Genomic DNA, 18,593 nt, shown 5'->3' on the forward strand with positions numbered 1-18,593 from the left:
CTGTGAACGGAAAGAATATTTTTTCCTGTATCTTCTGCTAACCGAAAACGAATCTCAAAGACATTATCTACATCCCACTAACATGAACTTGTTCAATACCTTGTCAGGCTAGATGAATGCACCCAGGGAACTACATTTTCCGGCTCCTTCTCTAAGAATTAAAATACAAGTTAATATGAACTTACCAACTCTATTCCCTGTGGAAAGGGAGTGTCATCCCAATCCTTCTGAGGAAACCTCTGAATTATTTTCCCCAAACCTTCTGCTGAGCCTGTAGAAAGACAAAAATCACAGCATGAAACTTTCCCCCATTCAACAAATTTACAAGTAACAAAACTGTAGCTTATGCTGTGATAAATATCACAATGTAAACTATTACATTTACACATCAGGACAGACAAATCCTACAATGGTCTGAATGAAACTTGCGAGTGGATTTCTATTTTTATTAAAATAAAATACAATAGAGACCCCCATATAATCAAGAGCCAATTTCAAAATTTGTCAATGACATTAAAATGTTATGGATTATAAAATTCTTTTTAAAAATTTTGTAGCTCAAAAGTTTACTGGGTTTGAGTTAAAATAGCATTTTTGTTGTATCCAGGGCATAAATTACTAATGCATAGTGAGATTAGAGACTCCATAGGAAGCAGAATATGTATTTCTTAGATGTAGGAATAATGAAAATGAAATAGGAGTAGTTTAATAATATAGCTATGTCCATGGCTTACTCTCAATCCTAAAAATTATTTTTGCCTGGTCATATTACTACATTCTACAAGCATCTTAACCAGCAGAGAAATTCCATTCCCTAAGCATTCTGTACAACTGAAAAAGTCTCAATTGGAGAGTCCATTACTTTCTTTCTTCGCCAATGATTTAAATGATTCATACATAAAAACTCTTCTGTTTAGGCGGCTTACTTGACAAGAGCAAGGACCATTCTGGAGTTAGCCACTACATTGTTAAGAGCATAGTCAGTGCCTCCAGTTAACACCCTCCTCTAAGACGACAGCATGCCATCATCTTGCAGTTGGAAAAAGGATCATCTGCAGTTTATGCACAGGACTCAGATGAAAAAGACTTTCCTGGATCTGCTACTGTCTTACTTCTTTGGACAAGTCAATTAGATTAAGGCAGCAATTTTCAAAGGGACCTAAAAGAAATAAAATTCAATTTCCATGGATATTGACCACTGACCTCTTTTAGGTCACTTTAAAAATCCCAACCTTAACTCATCTCTGCTTCTATTTCCCTAGTTGTAAAATGGGGATAATATCTTACAAGGATATTAAGGGGCTTAATTTTTTAATTTCTATAAAGTGCATTTTATTTTCAGAAGCAAGATGCTGTAAGAGTGCAAAGTATTTCATATGCACAAAGACTTTTCCAATATTCTTAACATATTTGCTTTACAACAGGAGATGTAAATCGCAGAACCGTTTGAATCCTTTATTTAACAGGGTCCAATACTGAAAAATATTTTAAATCTATATTGATCTAAAATTCAATAACTAGTTGTGTTATACTTCCACACTATACGCTGGACACTTAACACCTACTTGCAATGTTAAAATCATGCTAGTGTGAAAAGATTAAAGTAAAGTATATCCTTGTAGAATTTTCAGAGAATACATTTAAACATTAAGAAATAAGAAGAAAGGTGTTAATATTGGAAAGAGTTAAGAGTGATGTTCTTTGTGTCTGATTCACTGCAGATACTCAAACAGCAACAGAGAATAAATTATTATATTGTTTGTACTGCTACAAAAAATATTTAATTTGATACAGCAGATGTCTAATAAGTCAATTCACAATAATATTGTTTCACCTTTTATTGTGCAATCTAAACAGATGTGCCCTTTACACCACCACTGACGAATTTATAGTTTGAATTTGCTTTAGTTCTTTGAAATCCATAATAAAAGCAGCTAAAAGTTGTTTTGAGGCAATCAGGATGGCAATTTACTTTGCTCTATTTAGTCTATTTTAAAATATTTACTCACAAAACTAGTTCTACCACTGGCCTTCTGTAATCTGTAATAATTCTTGTAAATAGCATGGTAACAGAATATATTATAATACAGCAGTGACTCTTCCCTATAGAGAACAGCTTCACCCCTAAATGGGGCACAGTGATTACTATTCCTAGCCTACAACTTTAACTAGTATTCACATACACAGGACAGCACATTGGAGAACTGCAATCAGAGTAGGGCAGAACCAGGAAGGAAGAATGGGGTAAGAGATGTGGCAGCCATGATGGCGAGTCACAGGCTGGAGGAAACACAGTTTAGAAGCTATAAGTGCCTCTGTAAATACACCAGCATGAAACTGGAGAAAAGCCTGTTGAGAGTCTTTGGATTATGTTTAGAGACAAGAGCAACAAAAGTGATGTTGTGGTGGGCATCTGCTATAGACCACCAGACCAGGAGGATGAGGTAGACGAGGCTTTCCTCAGACAACTAAGAGAAGTTTCCAGATCACAGGCCCTGGTTCTCATGAGGGACTTCAATCACCCTGACATCTGCTGGGAGAGAAATACAGCAACGCACAGACAATCCAGGAAGTTTTTTGGAGAGCGCTGGGGACAACTTCTTGGTGCAAGTGCTGGAGGAACCAACGAGGGGCCATGCTCCTCTTGACCTGCTGCTCACAAACAGGGAAGAATTGGGAGGGGAAGTAGAAATGGGTGGCAACCTGGGCAACAGTGACCCTGAGCTGGTCAAGTTCAGAATCCTGACAAAAGGAAGAAAGGATAACAGCAGAATATGGACCCTGGACTTCAGAAAACCAGACTTTGGCTCCTCCGGGGAACTGATGGGCAGGATTCCCTGGGAGACTAATATAAGGGGGAAAGGAGTCCAGGAGAGCTGGCTGTATTTTAAAGAAGCCTTACTGAGGGCGCAGGAACAAACCAGCCCAATGTGCGGAAAGAATAGCAAATATGGCAGGCGACCAGCTTGGCTTAACAGAGAAATCTTCGGTGATATTAAACACAAAAAGGAAGCTTACAAGTGGAAACTTAAACAAATAACTAGGAAGGAATATAAAAATATTGCTTGAGCATGCAGGGGTATAATCAGGAAGGCCAAAGCACAACTGGAGTTGCAGCTAGCAAGGGGTCTGAAGGGTAACAAGAAGGGTTTCCACAGGTATGTTAGAAACAAGAAGGTGGTCAGGGAAAGTGTGGGACCCTTACTGAATAGGGGAGGCAAACTAGTGATAGATCATATGGAAAAAGCTGAAGTACTCAATGCTTTTTTTTTGCCTCGGTCTTCACAGACAAGGTCAACTCCCAGACTGCTCCACTGGACAGCATAGTATGGGGAGGAGGTGAGCAGCCCTCAGTGGTAAAAGAACAGGTTAAGGACTATTTAGAAAAGCTGGACATGCACAAGTCCATGGGGCCGGATCTAGTGCATCCGAGGGTGCTGAGGGAGTTGGCTGATGTGACTGCAGAGCCATTATCTTTGAAAACTCATGGCGATCAGGGAAGGTCCCTGATGATTGGAAAGAGACAAAAAATAGTGCCCATCTTAAAAAAAAAGTGAAGAAGGAGAATCCGGGGAACTACAGACAGGTCAGCCTCACCTCAGTCCCTGGAAAAATCATGGAGCAGGTCCTAAAGGAATCCATTTTGAAGCTCTTGGAGGAGAGGAAAATGATCAGGAACACTCAACATAGGTTCACCAAGGGCAAGTCATGCCTGACCAACCTGATTGATTCTATGATGAAATAACTGGCTCTGTGGCTATGGAGCAAACGGTGGACATGATATACCTTGACTTTAGCAAAGCTTTTGATACTGTCTCCCACAGTATTCTTGCCAGCAAGTTAAAAAAGGATGGATTGGATGAATGGACTATAAGGTGGATAGAAAGTTCGCTATATCGTCGGGCTCAACAGGTAGTGACCAACGGCTCAATGTCTAATTGGCAGATGGTATCAAGCGGAGTGCCCCAGGGGTCTGTCCTGGGGCCGGTTTTGTTCAACATCTTCATTAACGATCTAGATAATGGGATGGATTGCACCCTCAGGAAGTTGGCGGATGACATGGGGCCTGGTCTACACTATGAGTTTAATTCGAATTTAGCAGCGTTAAATCGAATTAACCCTGCACCCGTCCACACAAAAGCGCCATTTATTTCGAAATAAAGGGCTCTTAAAATAGATTTCTGTACTCCTCCCCAACGAGCGGAATAGCGCAGAAATCGATATTGTCATTTCGAATTAGGGTTAGTGTGGCCACAATTCGATGGTATTGACCTCCGGGAGCTATCCCACAGTGCACCATTGTGACCACTCTGGACAGCAATCTGAACTCAGATGCACTGGCCAGGTAGACAGGAAAAGCCCTGCACACATTTGAATTTTATTTCCTGTTTGCCCAACACAGGAGAGCACAGGTGACCACAGAGAGCTCATCAGCACAGGTAACCATGCAGGCCGATAATCAAAAAAGAGCACCAGCATGGACCGTATGGGAGGTATTGGAACTGATCGCTATATGGGGAGAGGATTCAGTGCTAGCAGAACTTCGTTGGAGAAGACGAAATGCCAAAACTTTTGAAAAAATCTCCAAGGGCATAATGGAGAGAGGCCATAATAGGGACTCAGAGCAGTGCCGCGTGAAAGCCAAGGAGTTCAGACAAACCTATCAGAAAACAAAGGAGGCAAACGGTCGCTCCGGGTCAGAGCCGCAGACATGCCGCTTCTACACTGAGCTGCATGCAATTCTAGGGGGAGCCGCCACCACTACCTCACCTCTGACCGTGGATTCCGAGGTGGGGGTAATCTCATCAGCCACACCTGAGGATTCTGCGGACGGGGAAGAGGAGGAGGACGACGACGAGCTTGCGGAGAGCGCACAGCACTCCATTCTCCGCAACAGCCAGTATCTTTTTCTCAGCCTGACTGAAGTACCCTCCCAAGCCAGTACCCAAGACCATGACCCCATGGAAGGGACCTCAGGTGAGTTTACCTTTTAAAATATAAAACATGGTTTAAAAGCAAGCGTTTTTTAATGATTAATTTGCCCTGAGGACTTGGGATGCATTTGTGGCCAGTACAGCTACTGGAAAAGTCTGTTAACGTGTCTGGGGATGGAGCGGAAATCCTCCAGGGACATCTCCATGAAGCTCTCCTGGAGGTACTCCAAAACCCTTTGCAGAAGGTTTCTGGGCAGTGCAGCCTTATTCCGTCCTTCATGGTAGGACTCTTGACCACACCATGCTAGTAGCAAGTAATCTGGTATCACTGCATGACAAAGCCTGGCAGCATATGGTCCCGGTGTTTGCTGGCATTCAAGCAACATCGGTTCTTTATCTCCCTGTGTAATCCTCAGGAGAGTGATATCGCTCATGGTAACCTGGTTGAAATACGGGAATTTAATTAAGGGGACAGAGATGGCCCTTCCTACCAGGCTGTTTGCCTGTGGCTGAAAAGAAATCCTTCCCTGTAGTAAGCCAAGCGCGGGGGGGTTGGGGGGGGGGGGGGACTGGCGCTGAGCTTTTCACGTGTGGCTAGCAGGGATCTTCCCTGATACCAGCCACGCGGTGGGGGGAGGGATAAAGCGATCATCCCAGAGAATTGGATGGGGGGGAGGGTTGTTTGTTTTCTGCTGCTGAAGGTTAACAGGAAAGCCGCAGCATTCAAATAGGCTTTGCTTGGTATGTGGGAAAGGAGAGCACAGAAGCTGAAAGACAATGGCTTACCATGGCCGCATGCAAGCCGAATTCTGTTGCCCGAACCTGCGTCTGTGATCTCTAGCAGCAAAGCGACAGGCACTCAATATTAAGAGGCAAAATGCGACCTTGCACAGAAATCACATGTGCTATGTAATATGAATAGTGTTGTTCATCGTGAAAGAGTATAAGCATTGTTCTGTAAAATGTACCTTTTTAAAAAATTCTCTCCTTTTTTCCCCCTCTCTCCAGCAGCTGCAAATTTTTCAAGCCTCCCTCCTCCGTCCCAAAGGCTATCTCAGATAAGGCATCGGAAAAAGAGGACGCGAGATGAGATGTTCGCGGAAATCATGGAATCCACCCACAATGAAAGAGCTCATCTGAATGAGTGGAAGGACACGGTTTCAAAGTATAGGAAAGATGCCAGTGAACGTGAGGACAGGCGGGACCAATGTGAGGACAGGAGAGATGCTCGAGATGAGAGGTGGCAGCAAGAAGATCAGAGGAGGCAGAATGCAACGCTGGGGCTGCTGCGTGAGCAAACAGACATGCTCCGGCATCTGGTGGAGCGTCAGGAACGGCAGCAAGATCACAGACTGGCGTTACAGCCCCTGTATAACCCCCCCACCATGTTCCATAGCCTCTTCACCCAGACGTGTAAGAACGCGGGGGGGAGGAGGAGGGGGGAGGCTCCGTGCACCCTCCCATTCCACACCAGTGGACAGCCCAAGCAAAAGGCTGTCATTATTTTAACCTTTTTTTAGTGGCCTTTTCCTTCCCTCCGATCCTCCTCCCAAACCCCACCCGGGCTACCTTGTCAGTTCTCTCCCTCTTTTTATAATCCATTAATAAAGAATACATGATTTTTAAACGAAAGTGACTTTATTTCCTTTGAAAGCAAGCTGTGATCGAAGGGGGAGTGTGGGTTGCCTACAGAGAAGGAGTCAATAAAGGGGGCGGGTTTTCATCAAGGAGAAACAATCAAAGCTTTCACACGGTAGCCTGGCCAGTCATGAAACTGATTTTCAAAGATTCTCTGATGCGCCATGCTTCCTGGTGTACTCTTCTAATCACCTTGGTGTCTGGCTGCTGCATGCCCTGGTGCTGCGCGTAATCAGCAGCGAGGCGATTTCCTCAGCCTCCCACTCCGCCATAAAGGTCTCCCCCTTACTCTCAGATTGTGGAGCACACAGCAAGCAGCAATAACAGTGGGGATATTAGTTTGGCTGAGGTCTGAATGAGTCAGTAACGTGCGCCAGCGACCTTTTAAATGTCCAAATGCACATTCTACCACCATTCTGCACTTGCTCAGCCTGTAGTTGAACAGCTCCTGACTCCTGTCCAGGCTGCCTGTGTATGGCTTCATGAGCCATGGCATTAAGGAGTAGGCTGGGTCCCCAATGATAACTACTGGCATTTCAACATCCCCAACGGTTATTTTCTGGTCCGGAAAGTAAGTCCCTTGCTGCAGCTGTTTAAACAGAGTAGTGTTCCTGAAGACGCGAGTATCATGAACCCTTCCTGGCTAGCCCACGTTGATGTTGGTGAAACGTCCCCTGTGACCCACCAGTGCTTGCAGCACCATTGAAAAGTAACCCTTACGGTTTATGTACTAGGTACCCTGGTGCTCCGGTGCCAAGACAGGAATATGGGTTCCATCTATTGCCCCACCACAGTTAGGGAATCCCATTGCAGCAAAGCCATCCACTATGACCTGCACATTTCCCAGAGTCACTACCTTTCATAGCAGCAGATCAATGATTGCTTTGGCTACTTGCAATGACAGCAGCCCCCACAGTAGATTTGTCCACTCCAAATTGATTCCCAACTGACCGGTAGCTGTCTGGCATTGCAAGCTTCCACAGGGCTATTGCCACTCGCTTCTCAACTGTGAGGGCTGCTCTCATCCTGGTATTCTGGCACTTCAGGGCAGGGGAAAGCAAGTCACTAAGTTCCATGAAAGTGCCCTTACGCATGCAAAAGTTTCACAGCCACTGGGAATTGTCCCACACCTGCAACACTATGCAGTCCCACCAGTCTGTGCTTGTTTCCCGGGCCCAGAATCAGCGTTCTACGGATAGAACCTGCCCCATCAACAACATGATCTCCAAAGTGTCGGGACCCGCGGTTTGAGAGAATTCTGTGTCCATGTCCATGTCCTCATCACTCTCGTCGCCACGCTGCCGTCACCGCCACCTCCTCACCTCGTTTTTCTGGTCCTGGTTCAGCATAAACTACAAAATAATTTGCGAGGTGTTTCCAATGTTCATGACTGCTGTCTTGAGCTGAGCGGGCTCCATGCTTGCCGTGGTATGGCGTCTGCAGTGTTCACCCAGGAAAAAAGGTGCGAAACAATTGTTTGCCATTGCTTTCATGGAGGGAGGGGTTAGGCTGTACCCAGAACCACCTGCGACAATGTTTTTTTGGCCCATCAGGCACTGGGATCTCAACCCAGAATTCCAATGGGCGAGGGAGACTGCGGGAACTATGGGATAGCTATGGGATAACTACCCACAGTGCAACCCTCCGGAAATCAACACTAGCCCCGGTACATGGACGCACACTGCTGAATTAATATGCTTAGTGTGCACATTTCACTAGGAGAGTGGTGAAGCACTAGAATGGGTTACCAAGGGAGGTGGTGGAATCTCCATCCTTAGAGGTTTTTAAGGCCCGGCTCGACAAAGCCCTGGCTGGGATGATTTAGTTGGAGTTGGTCCTGGTTGGAGCAGGCGGTTGAACTAGATGCCCTCCTGAGGTCTCTTCCATCCCTAATCTTCTCTGATTCTGTCTGTATAGGAAAGAAACTGTATACCAGCCAGTGGGTGATAAGTGGCAGAAACTAAGAAGCAGATAGAGACAGTAGTGCAACTATAACTGTGTAAGGAACAGAGCTCCAGACCCACTAATTAAAGTTAACCAGAGTTAAGAGGGGATCCCCCTTTATATTTTATTTAATTTCCCTTTCTGAAGTCAAATGTTGCCTGATTCAGCTCTTCTTAAGGCAGAAATTTCTGTCTGAGGTAATGTCTACACTGCAATCAGGAGGTGCGATTGCAACACATGCAGACATACCCCACGTTTGATCTAGCTAGATGAAAGCTAGCTTGAGTTACAACAGCTCCAACTGCCTGGGATCCTGAGTACAAGGCAAGCCTGTGCTACCACCTGCACCGCTACAGCTTCACTGCTGGTGTTATTGGAGTTCACTTGGACCTAGATACACCAAAGCTAGCTCAGGTATGTCTACATGTGCTGCAAATCACACCTCCCGGATTACAATGCAGATTTATCCTGACAAGAAGAATTCCATCTGTACCTCTTCTTTCTTCTCCTGTTGTCTCATCCTTCTTAGATGAAAAGGGGTGAGTACAACATTATCTGTGTTTAAAAATTACTGCTCCTTTTATATCCTCTTCCTGTGAAGACCTCTAGCCATAGTCAAAGAGCACTGACACAGCTTATTCATGCAACTCTTTAAGATACAGAATCATTAGGAACCCAAGCAAGAAGTCACCTGGAAAAGGCCTTCAGGTAACCCTTCGAATTTGTTGAGAAATTAATTGAATCTGTAGATAACCATGCTTTGTCTTATGTTCTGATCCAATACTAGGTTCAAAGGCACTAATAAAGATGCAGCTAATAGCTAAATGAATTAATGAAAATCAGGAGATCTGATTTCACCCTGTGGTAACTTTTTTCTTTTAAATATTAGTATTTAGAAGAAAAAAATGTCTTTTTTTTTACTTGCTTGGTATCTCAAATGAAGCAGAGCAAGTCAAAAGCTTCCCAGAGAACTAAATTTAATTTCCTATTGACAGATGAGTTTGGAATAGCTTACTCAAATAAAAGTTACTTTTTCATAACTAAGATTGAAATTTCATAATTTCAGATTGAAAAGGGGAGTCCATCTCACTAGATAAAAATTAATATCGCACAGATCTCAAAAAATTGGGAGAGAGGAATTAAATCTGGCAGACTGACTTGCCTTCAGAGTTTCCAGCATTTTTGTCGCAATAGCCATGCAGTGTTTCCAGAACATTTTTGAAGCCCCTGACCACAAAAGGAACAAAAGGGGAACCAGATAAGATTCCTGGCTACTTATTCCTTGTTCACCATTGGATCTAACAATTTAGTACATTTTATAAACATTGCTTCTGATGCCCATTCCCACAGAAATATCATAATATCTTTGCCAGACAAAAGGATTACATTTAGAACAAGAAATAATACTCCAGACTAAAATCTGAACTACTGTTTCTCCTCCTATTTAACAAACAGATATAACTGGTAAGAGGCTAAAGTTGTATACACCTTCTAATTCAATCTGTAACGTTCTCTAGAAAAGGTAGGTTATACTTTCATAACTTGCTCCCAAAAGAAAATAGAATCACGTACAGGAAAAACTATCCAAATCACTAGAAAATCTGGAAATCTATAATGAATTGCCACATAACTGTTTTTCTCCATCCTAGTGAAAGACATGCCTAAGTGAATCTAGCAATAGGAAACACAGGGAGCAAAAAAACAAATAAAAAAAGTTGGGAGAGCGGGAAAATACAACAGCATTCTTCAGTACTTTGAAATTGAGGACAAACATAAAAAGTTCAATCTTAATGTTTCAAGAAACTATGACCAAGACTTAATTCTGAACACACATAAGGTGACTGTACAATACTTAAAATCCCACCACTATAGTGATTTTCAAGATAACAGACACTTAGGAAAACCTGAAGCCAGAGACTGATAAATTGATCTATCAATTCATCAGTGGCAGACAAGAAACTTTCCCATGTGAATGGGGGCTTAGACATCAGTTTCCAAAGAAAAGAATCATTACTTACCACACAGTAAATGTGGTTCTTCAAGATGTTGTAGTCAGTGTGGGTTCCACTGTAAGTGTGTATATGCCTCATGTGTGCAATATCAGAATCTTCTGAATAACTAATCCCATCAGCACCACACATGTGCCCTGCGCCTCCTCACACTCCTATACAAGAGCATAAAAGGCAGAGCCACCATGACCCTCCCTTAGTTCTCTTGTGATTCAAACCTTGTGTTACCTAAGGACTTTGATAGACGTGAGGGAGCATGGGCAGTGGAATCCACACTGATAACAATATCTTGAGAACCACAGTTACTACAGGGTAATTGTAATTACTTAGCGTATGTGTCAGTGTGTATCCCACTGGAGGTGAATGGCAAGCAGCATGCTCTTCAGGACGGTGGGAGTACGGAGTATCAGCTGCATCACTCGAACAGAGACTGGAATATTGCTCTCCCAGATCTGGCATCTGATCTAGCAGCTAAGTCACATGCATAATGCTTTAGAAACATTAGCAGATTGTTCCACATAACAGCCTTGTAGATTTTGGATATCGGCACATTTCAGTAACAAGCCAAGGCTGCTGCTTGGGCTCTGGTGGAGTGAGCCTTAAAAGCTGGTGGGAGAGGTACATCAGCCAGCTGGTAGCATAGTGAGATGCAATGTATTACCAAGTTTGATAGTATTTGCAGTTAAATAAGCCTGGCCTTTGGAACAGTCGACTACAGCCACAAATAGATGTGGGAGCCATCTGACAGATTTGGTCCTGTTTAGATATAAGAGCTCTAGATATGTCCAGAGTATGCAGCTTCTTCCCTTGTGTGGAATGTAATTTTGGGAAAACTCACTAATTGGTTTAGATGGAACTCCGAAACCCCCTTGGGGATGAATTTTGCTTGAGGTCTTTGTTCCATAAGGATAAAAGTGGTACTAAGTATATTGGGATTCTGGCTATTATTGCCTGAATCTTGCTCACTCTTCCAGCCAAGGTGATGGCCACCAGAAAGACCATTCTTAAAGTAAGATAGTGGATGAATCACTCACAGAGGGCCTCAAAGTGGGAACTTCATAAGCTTCAGAAGGACAATGTTGAGGTCCCATGCTGGAGTAGGTTCTCAAAAAAGTAGGTAAGCATGAATCAGGTCCTTAAGGAATTTGGCTATCATTGTATGAGAGAAGACCAAAGAGTGACTACCTCTCTGGATATTGCTACCAGGTGAACATTTATTGAGCTCAGAGTCCAGAATGCTTTAGCTGCAACAACGATTCCAAAATCTTTATTATGAGTGCTTGGACTGGGTCTAGGCCATGTTGGGCTGACCACAATTAAGAATATTTCCATTTCTTGAGGATAGCTCCCTGCTTTGTGCCAGGACGTGACTCCTAAACTTGTGAGGAGCAGTCCCTTTCCATGGTGCTCAGCCAACAAGCATCTGGGCTATTGGTTGCAGCAACTTCGGATCTGGATGGAATATCTGTCCGTGTTCTTGCAACAACAGGTCTGGATGGTCTAAGAGCCTATTTGGGAGCTATGTGGACACTTGGAGCAGGTCAGCAAGCCAAAACTGCCTTTGCCAGTAGGGAGTGATGAGGATGAGCTTAGCCTAATCACCTCTGACCTTGGCACACACCCTGGGGATCAGTGAGATCAGAGGAGAGGCATAAAGGATGCCCTGATTTCATTTCAGAAAAAAGTATCTGGCAAGGATCCTGAGTTCATGCCTCCTCCAGAAGTTTGGACACTTGGCATGGTTCCCTACTCCCAGATTCCCCTGTTGATGGAATATTGATTCAGTGATGGATTTCAGCAGTGATACTTGTGGTTGCTGACAGACTGTCTGCTTAGGAAATCCATCAAGTTGTTGCTGGCTCCTGGAGGTGTCCGTTATCAGAGTTATGCAATGCACATGGCACCAGTTCCATAGTTTGATTGCCTCCCTGCAGAACTGAGGGGAAAAGCAAGCATTCCCTTGCTTGTTTCCATAGTACACCACTGTCGTCCTGTCTGTCTGTCAATATCTGTACTACAGAGTGTTATAGGATCAGGAGGAATGCCATGCATGCCAATCTGATGGCTCTGTGCTCCAAGATGTTCATGTCCCTTGTACCTACAGGTGGTCCAGCTGGGCTCCCAGGCTGTCCCCGATGCATCGGGGACTAATACACTAGATAGACACACTGTAGTATCCCTTTTTAAGGCTGCCAGGATGCAGCTAAAAGGTCAGCACTGCAAGAACACGAGATGGAATTAAATCTGTTTTGTTCATCTGATGCTCTACAGGGAGTAGCCTGATCTGAGGCAGTTGTAGGAGCCTCCCGTGAAGTCTGGCAAAGAACGGTTACTTACCTTTTCGTAATTGTTGTTCTTCACGTCCATTCCAAATTAGGTGTGCGCACGCCGCATGCACGAGCATCGGAAACTTTTTCCCTTTGCGGCTCCCAGTGGGGCCCCCGCCAGAATGGCGCCACTGCGCCGTGCATATATACCCCGCTGGCCCAACCCCCTCCAGTTCCTTCTTGCTGGCGACTCCGACAGAGGGGTAGGAGGGTGGGTGGTGGAATGGACGTGAACAACACATCTCAAAGAACAACAGTTATCAAAAGGTAAGTAACTGTTCTTTCTTCTTCGAGCGCTTGTTAAAGTCCATTCCACTTTAGGTGAATCACAAGCTTACTTTTGGAGGAGGGTAGGAGTCACGAAACAATCGACTGGAGGACCGCCCTGCCAACTGCCGCGTCCTCCCGTGCCTGCTGGTTGACCGTGTAGTGGGTCATAAAGGTGTACACCGTTGACCAGGAGGCCGCCCTGCAGATCTCCTGGATCGGGACCTGTGCCAGGAAGGCCGCGGAAGCTGCCTGTGCTCTGGTCGAGTGGGCCGTGATTGCCGGAGCTGGGACACCAGCGAAGTCATAACACGCCCGAATGCAGTCCGTAATCCACGACGAGATTCGCTGCACTGACACCGGAAGGCCTCGCATCCTCTCAGCTACGGCCACGAACAGCTGCCTCTATTTACGAAACGGCTTGGTGCACTCCAAGTAGAATGCCAACGCTCGGCGGACATCTAGAGTGTGCAGGCTGCGGTGACTCGGGTCTGCATGGGGTTTGGGAAAAAACACCGGCAGACAAATGTCCTGGCACAGATGGAATTGTGAGACCACCTTTGGGAGGAACTTAGGGTGTGGGCGGAGCTGCACTTTGTCTTTTTTAAACACAGTGTATGGTGGCTCCGAGGTGAGAGCCCTCAGCTCTGATACCCTTCTGGCCGAGGTGATGGCCACCAGGAATGCCACCTTCTGGGAGAGGTGGAGAAGGGAGCAGGTAGCCAGGGGCTTGAACAGGAGCCCCATGAGCTTAGAAAGGACTAAGTTGAGATTCCATGGAGGGACTTGGGGGCGTGAGTAAGGGAACACCCTTTCCAGACTTTTGAGGAATCGCCCCACCACTGGGTGGGAGAAAACCAAGCTACCTGAAAACCCTGGGTGGAAGGCGGAGATAGCCGCACCTTAATCGAGGATGGGGCCCGCCCTTGCTGCTTGAGATGCAGTAGGTATTCTAGAATGGCCGGCACTGGGGCCTGGTGCGGCTGCACCTGTTGTGGCCCACACCAGCACGAGAACCTCTTCCACTTGGAAGCCCAGGGCGATGAGAATGATCGATGCCCTGTCCCTGTGCGCCTTGAGCAGTACCGTGTGCACCAAGCGGACTGGGGGAAAGGCGTATTTCAATTCCCTTCCACACAGGATCACGAATGCGTCAGCTCTTGGGCCCGGGCTGCGACCCTGGAATGAGCAGAATTGTGGGCACTGAGCGTTGCCCTCGGTAGCGAACAGGTTCACCGGGGAAACCCCCACTTTCAGAAGAGCGAAAGCACGACGTCCGCTCTGAGAGTCCACTCGTGCATGCAGTAGGACCTGCTAAGGTAGTCCGCCAGCTCATTTTGCTCCCCCGGAAGATACACCGCCTCGAGGTGAATGGCGTGGGCTATGCAAAAGTTCCAGAGGAGGAGAGCCTTGGGGCAGTGCAGGGAGGAACGGGCTCCGCCCTGGTTCTTTATATAAAACATGGCAGTTGTGTTGTCTGTCAGAACTGTCATGCTGTAACCACTCAGAGTGGCGTGAAAGGTCTGGCATGCTAAACGAACCGCCCTGAGCTCCTTCATGTTGATATGGAGCAATTGCTCCACCCCCAACCACTTGCCCTGAGTCCTGAGGTCCCCCAGGTGAGCCCCCCATCCGAGGTCTGACGTGTCTGTTACCAGCATCAAGTCCGGCTGTTGTGCAGCAGAGGGAATGCCTTCGCAAACCATGGTCTGGGACTGCCACCACATCAGGGAGTACAGCACGTCCCCCGGGGCTGTCACTATCAAGTCTAGGGGCTTCCTGCCTGGGCGGTATACATGGGCGAGCCAAGCCTGCAGTGTCCTGAGTCTCAGTCTGGTATGCTTGACCACATGTGTGCAAGCTGCCATGTGGCCTAGCAGCCGCAGGCAACATCTGGCTATTGTAGTGGAGAACTGGCACAGGGAGTTCATTGCTTGCTGGATGGCCAGGAATCGTGATTCTGGAAGGCTCGCCTTGCCTGTACCGCGGCTAGGACCGCCCCTATGAATTCCACTCTCTGTGTTGGAATGAGAGTGGACTTGGGAACGTTGACCAGGAGCTGTCTGCACGTGGGACCGAACCTCTTCTTCGGACTGACCCGCCAGGAGCCAGTCGTCAAGGTATGGGTAAACTCGAATCCTCTGCCTCCGCAAGGACCACTGCCATGCATTTTGTGAATACCCGTGGGGCTGCAGCTAGGCCAAATGGTAAAACCACGAACTGGCAATGTTCCTAGTTCACTGTGAAGCGCAGAAATCAGCGATGCGCTGGGTGGATGGCGATATGATAATACACATCCTTCATGTCGAGGGCAGCGTACCAGTCCCCCGGATCCAGGGAAGGGATGATGGTGCCCAGACAGACCATACGGAACCGGGCCTTGACCAGGAACTTGTTGAGCCCACGCAGGTCTAGAATGGGACGAAGGCCCCCCTTGGCCTTGGGGACGAGGAAATAGCGGGAGTAGAACCCTGTCCCCCTTAGGTCTAAGGGTACTGTCTTTACCGCCCCCACCTCTAGGAGCGAGTGAACCTCCTTTTCTAGGAGATGCTCGTGAGAAGGGTCCCTGAAGAGGAACGGGGAGGGGCGTGGAGCGTAGCCAGGGAGGAAAACTGTAGCATGTACCCGCTTCGCACCGTCCGTAACACCCAACAGTCGGACGTAATCCTGGATCACGCACGGGAGAAGCGGAACAGGCGGCTGAGGAAACAAGGGGATGGATCCGGTAGTTGATCTGGTATGCTGTCCTCGAGTGCACCTTCAAAAGCCTGGCTTAGGGCCCGGCTGATATTTATGTTGGCCTTGGCTCTGGCCCGGCCTATTGGAGTAGTTATTATTGCGCCGCCGCCTCACCTGCGGTAAGGCTCCTGTTGAGGACGAGGCTGGTATTGGCGCTGGGGAGGAGGTTGTGGCTTAAAGGGCTTCCTCTGAGTCGCCGGGGTATGCATACCCAGCGTCTTGAATGTAGCTCTAGAGTCCTTGAGGCTATGCAGCTTTGCGTCCGTCTGGTCCGAGAAGAGTCCGGACCCTTCAAAGGGAAGGTCCTGGAGCAAATTCTGGACCTCAGGCAGTAGACCTGACTCCTGAAGCCACGCTGAGTGCAGCATGACCACGCCAGACGTGATTGTCCTGGCTGCCGCGTCCGCTGAGTCCAAGGACGCTTGGAGGGAGGTTTTCGCTATGGCCTTGCCTTCCTCCACCAGGGCTGTGAAAAAACGGTTACTCACCTTTTTGTAACTGTTGTTCTTCGAGATGTGTTGTTCATGTCCATTCCAAGCAGGTGTGTGCGCGCCACGTGCACGCCAGCCAGAAGATTTTACTATAGCAGCGTCCGTAGGGTCGGCTTCGGCGCCCCCTGGAGTGGCGCCTTCATGGCGCTGTATATAGGGGCCAGCCGACCCTCCACCCCCTCAGTTCCTTCTTACCGACACTCCGACAGAGGGGCAGGAGGGTGGGTATTGGAATGGACATAAACAACACATCTCGAAGAACAACAGTTACAAAAAGGTGAGTAACCGTTTTTTCTTCTTCAAGTGATTGTTCATGTCCATTCCAAGCAGGTGACTCACAAGCCTGAACCTAGGCGGTGAGGTCGGAGGTGACTGCAGACTGGAGTACTGCGCCGCCAAAGGCTGCATCATCTCTGGCCTGGTGTGTGATGGCATAGTGTGCCGTAAAAGTGTGGATTGAGGACTACGTGGCTGCTCTACAAATTTCCTGCATCGGGACCTGGGCCAGGAACGCAGCGGAAGAGGCATGTGCTCTTGTGGAATGGGCCGTGATAGGCAGGGCTGGAATGGTAGCCTGACTGTAGCATTCCCGGATGCAGGTTTTGATCCAAGAGGAGATCCGCTGTGAAGAGACTGGGAGCTCCTGTCAGCCATGGCAACAAAAAGTTGGGTTGATTTCCTGAAGGGTCTTGTCCTTTCAATGTAGAACGCGAGGGCCCTGCAAACGTCCAGGGAATGCAGCCTACGCTCCTTAGCCGAGGAGTGCGGTTTCAGCTAGAACACGGGGAGAAAAATGTCTTGACACATGTGAAATGGGGAAACCACCACAGCAAGGAACGCAGGGTGCGGCCTGAGTTGGACCTTGTCTTTGTGGAAGACTGTGTATGGAGGTTCAGATGTCAGTGCTCTGATTCCGACACCCTCCGGGCTGATGTGATAGCCAACAAAAACGCGACCTTATATGAAAGATATAACAGCGAGCATGAAGCCAGCAGCTCGAAGGGGGGCCCTGTGAGGATGGACAGGACCAAATTGAGGTCCCAAGCAGGGACAGGTTGACGAATGTGCGGAAACAACCTGTCAAGGGCCTTGAGGAAGCGACCAACGAGTGGGTCCGCAAACACTGAGGTACCCCCCGCTCCAGGGTGGAACGCCGAGATTGCAGCAAGGTGTACTCGAACCGAAGAGAGGGAGAGTCCCAGGTGTCTCAGATGTAGCAAATAGTCCAATATGAGAGGGACCGGGGCGAGCAAGGGAGCCTGACCCCGCTGTGTGGCCCAGAGAGAGAAGCGCTTCCACTTGGCCAAGTACGTGGTCCTTGTTGAGGGCTTCCTGCTACCGAGAAGGACCTGCCTGACCTGGTGCGAGCATTGCATCTCCACGGGGTTTAGCCATGGGAGCATCCAGGCGATGAGGTGGAGCGACTCCAGGTTCGGGTGACGCAGGCGACCCCGATCCTGTGTGATCAAGTCCAGGAGTAGGGGCAACATGAGGGGTACTCATGTAGACATATGCAGGAGCGACGTGTACCAGTGCTGGCGCGGCCATGCCGGCGCTATCAGGACGACACGAGCGTGATCTCTGCGGGCCTTGAGGATTACTCTGTGAACCATAGGAATCGGGGGAAAGGCGTAAAATAGCCCGTCTGCCCAAGAAAGGAGTAAGGCATCTGTTATAGACCCCGGACTGCGTCCCATGAGGGAGCAGAATTGGGGACACTTCCTGTTCTCTCTGGAGGCAAACAGGTCCACCTGGGGATGACCCCAGAGCTGGAAAATTGAGAGTACTATATCCTAGCGGATAAACCACTCGTGACCTTGGAACGAGCGGGAGAGGGCGTCCGCAAGCCCACTCTGCGTCCCCGGGAGGTAGGATGCGGTCTGGTGAATTATGTTCTGTACGCAAAAGTCCCATAATGCGAGGGCTTCCCGGCACAGGAGAGAGAAGTGAGTACCACCCTGTTTGTTGATATAGAACATCGTTGGGTGTTGTCCGTGAGGACAACCTGCCCGCCAGCTGGGATTTCAAGGCTATGCATGCGAGGCGCCCCACTCGTAATTCCCTGACATTGATGTGTAACGAAAGGTCTTCCCGTGACCAAAGGCCTTGGGTCCTGAGGTCGCCCAGATGTGCACCCCATCCCACATCCGATGTGTCCATTACCAAGGATAGGGAGTCCCTGACCAGCCGATACACCCCTGCCAACCAGGACTGGAGCGGACGTAGTCTGAGTCTGGCGTGGCT

General features: G+C 47.8%; 1 protein-coding gene across 3 annotated transcripts in view; it reads right to left on the reverse strand.

The window, feature by feature from the left end:
• Nucleotides 1-18,593, reverse strand: part of SBF2 (SET binding factor 2) — a 586,194-nt gene that overhangs the window by 468,713 nt on the left and 98,888 nt on the right. For all 3 annotated transcript variants that reach the window (XM_054025187.1, XM_054025186.1, XM_054025185.1), the window contains exon 2: nucleotides 186-271. In XM_054025187.1, the coding sequence (XP_053881162.1) occupies nucleotides 186-271 (86 nt within the window). The remainder of the gene's footprint in view (nucleotides 1-185; nucleotides 272-18,593) is intronic.

This window comes from Malaclemys terrapin, chromosome 4 (genome assembly GCF_027887155.1).
Source record: "Malaclemys terrapin pileata isolate rMalTer1 chromosome 4, rMalTer1.hap1, whole genome shotgun sequence".
Lineage (NCBI taxonomy): Eukaryota > Metazoa > Chordata > Testudines > Emydidae > Malaclemys > Malaclemys terrapin.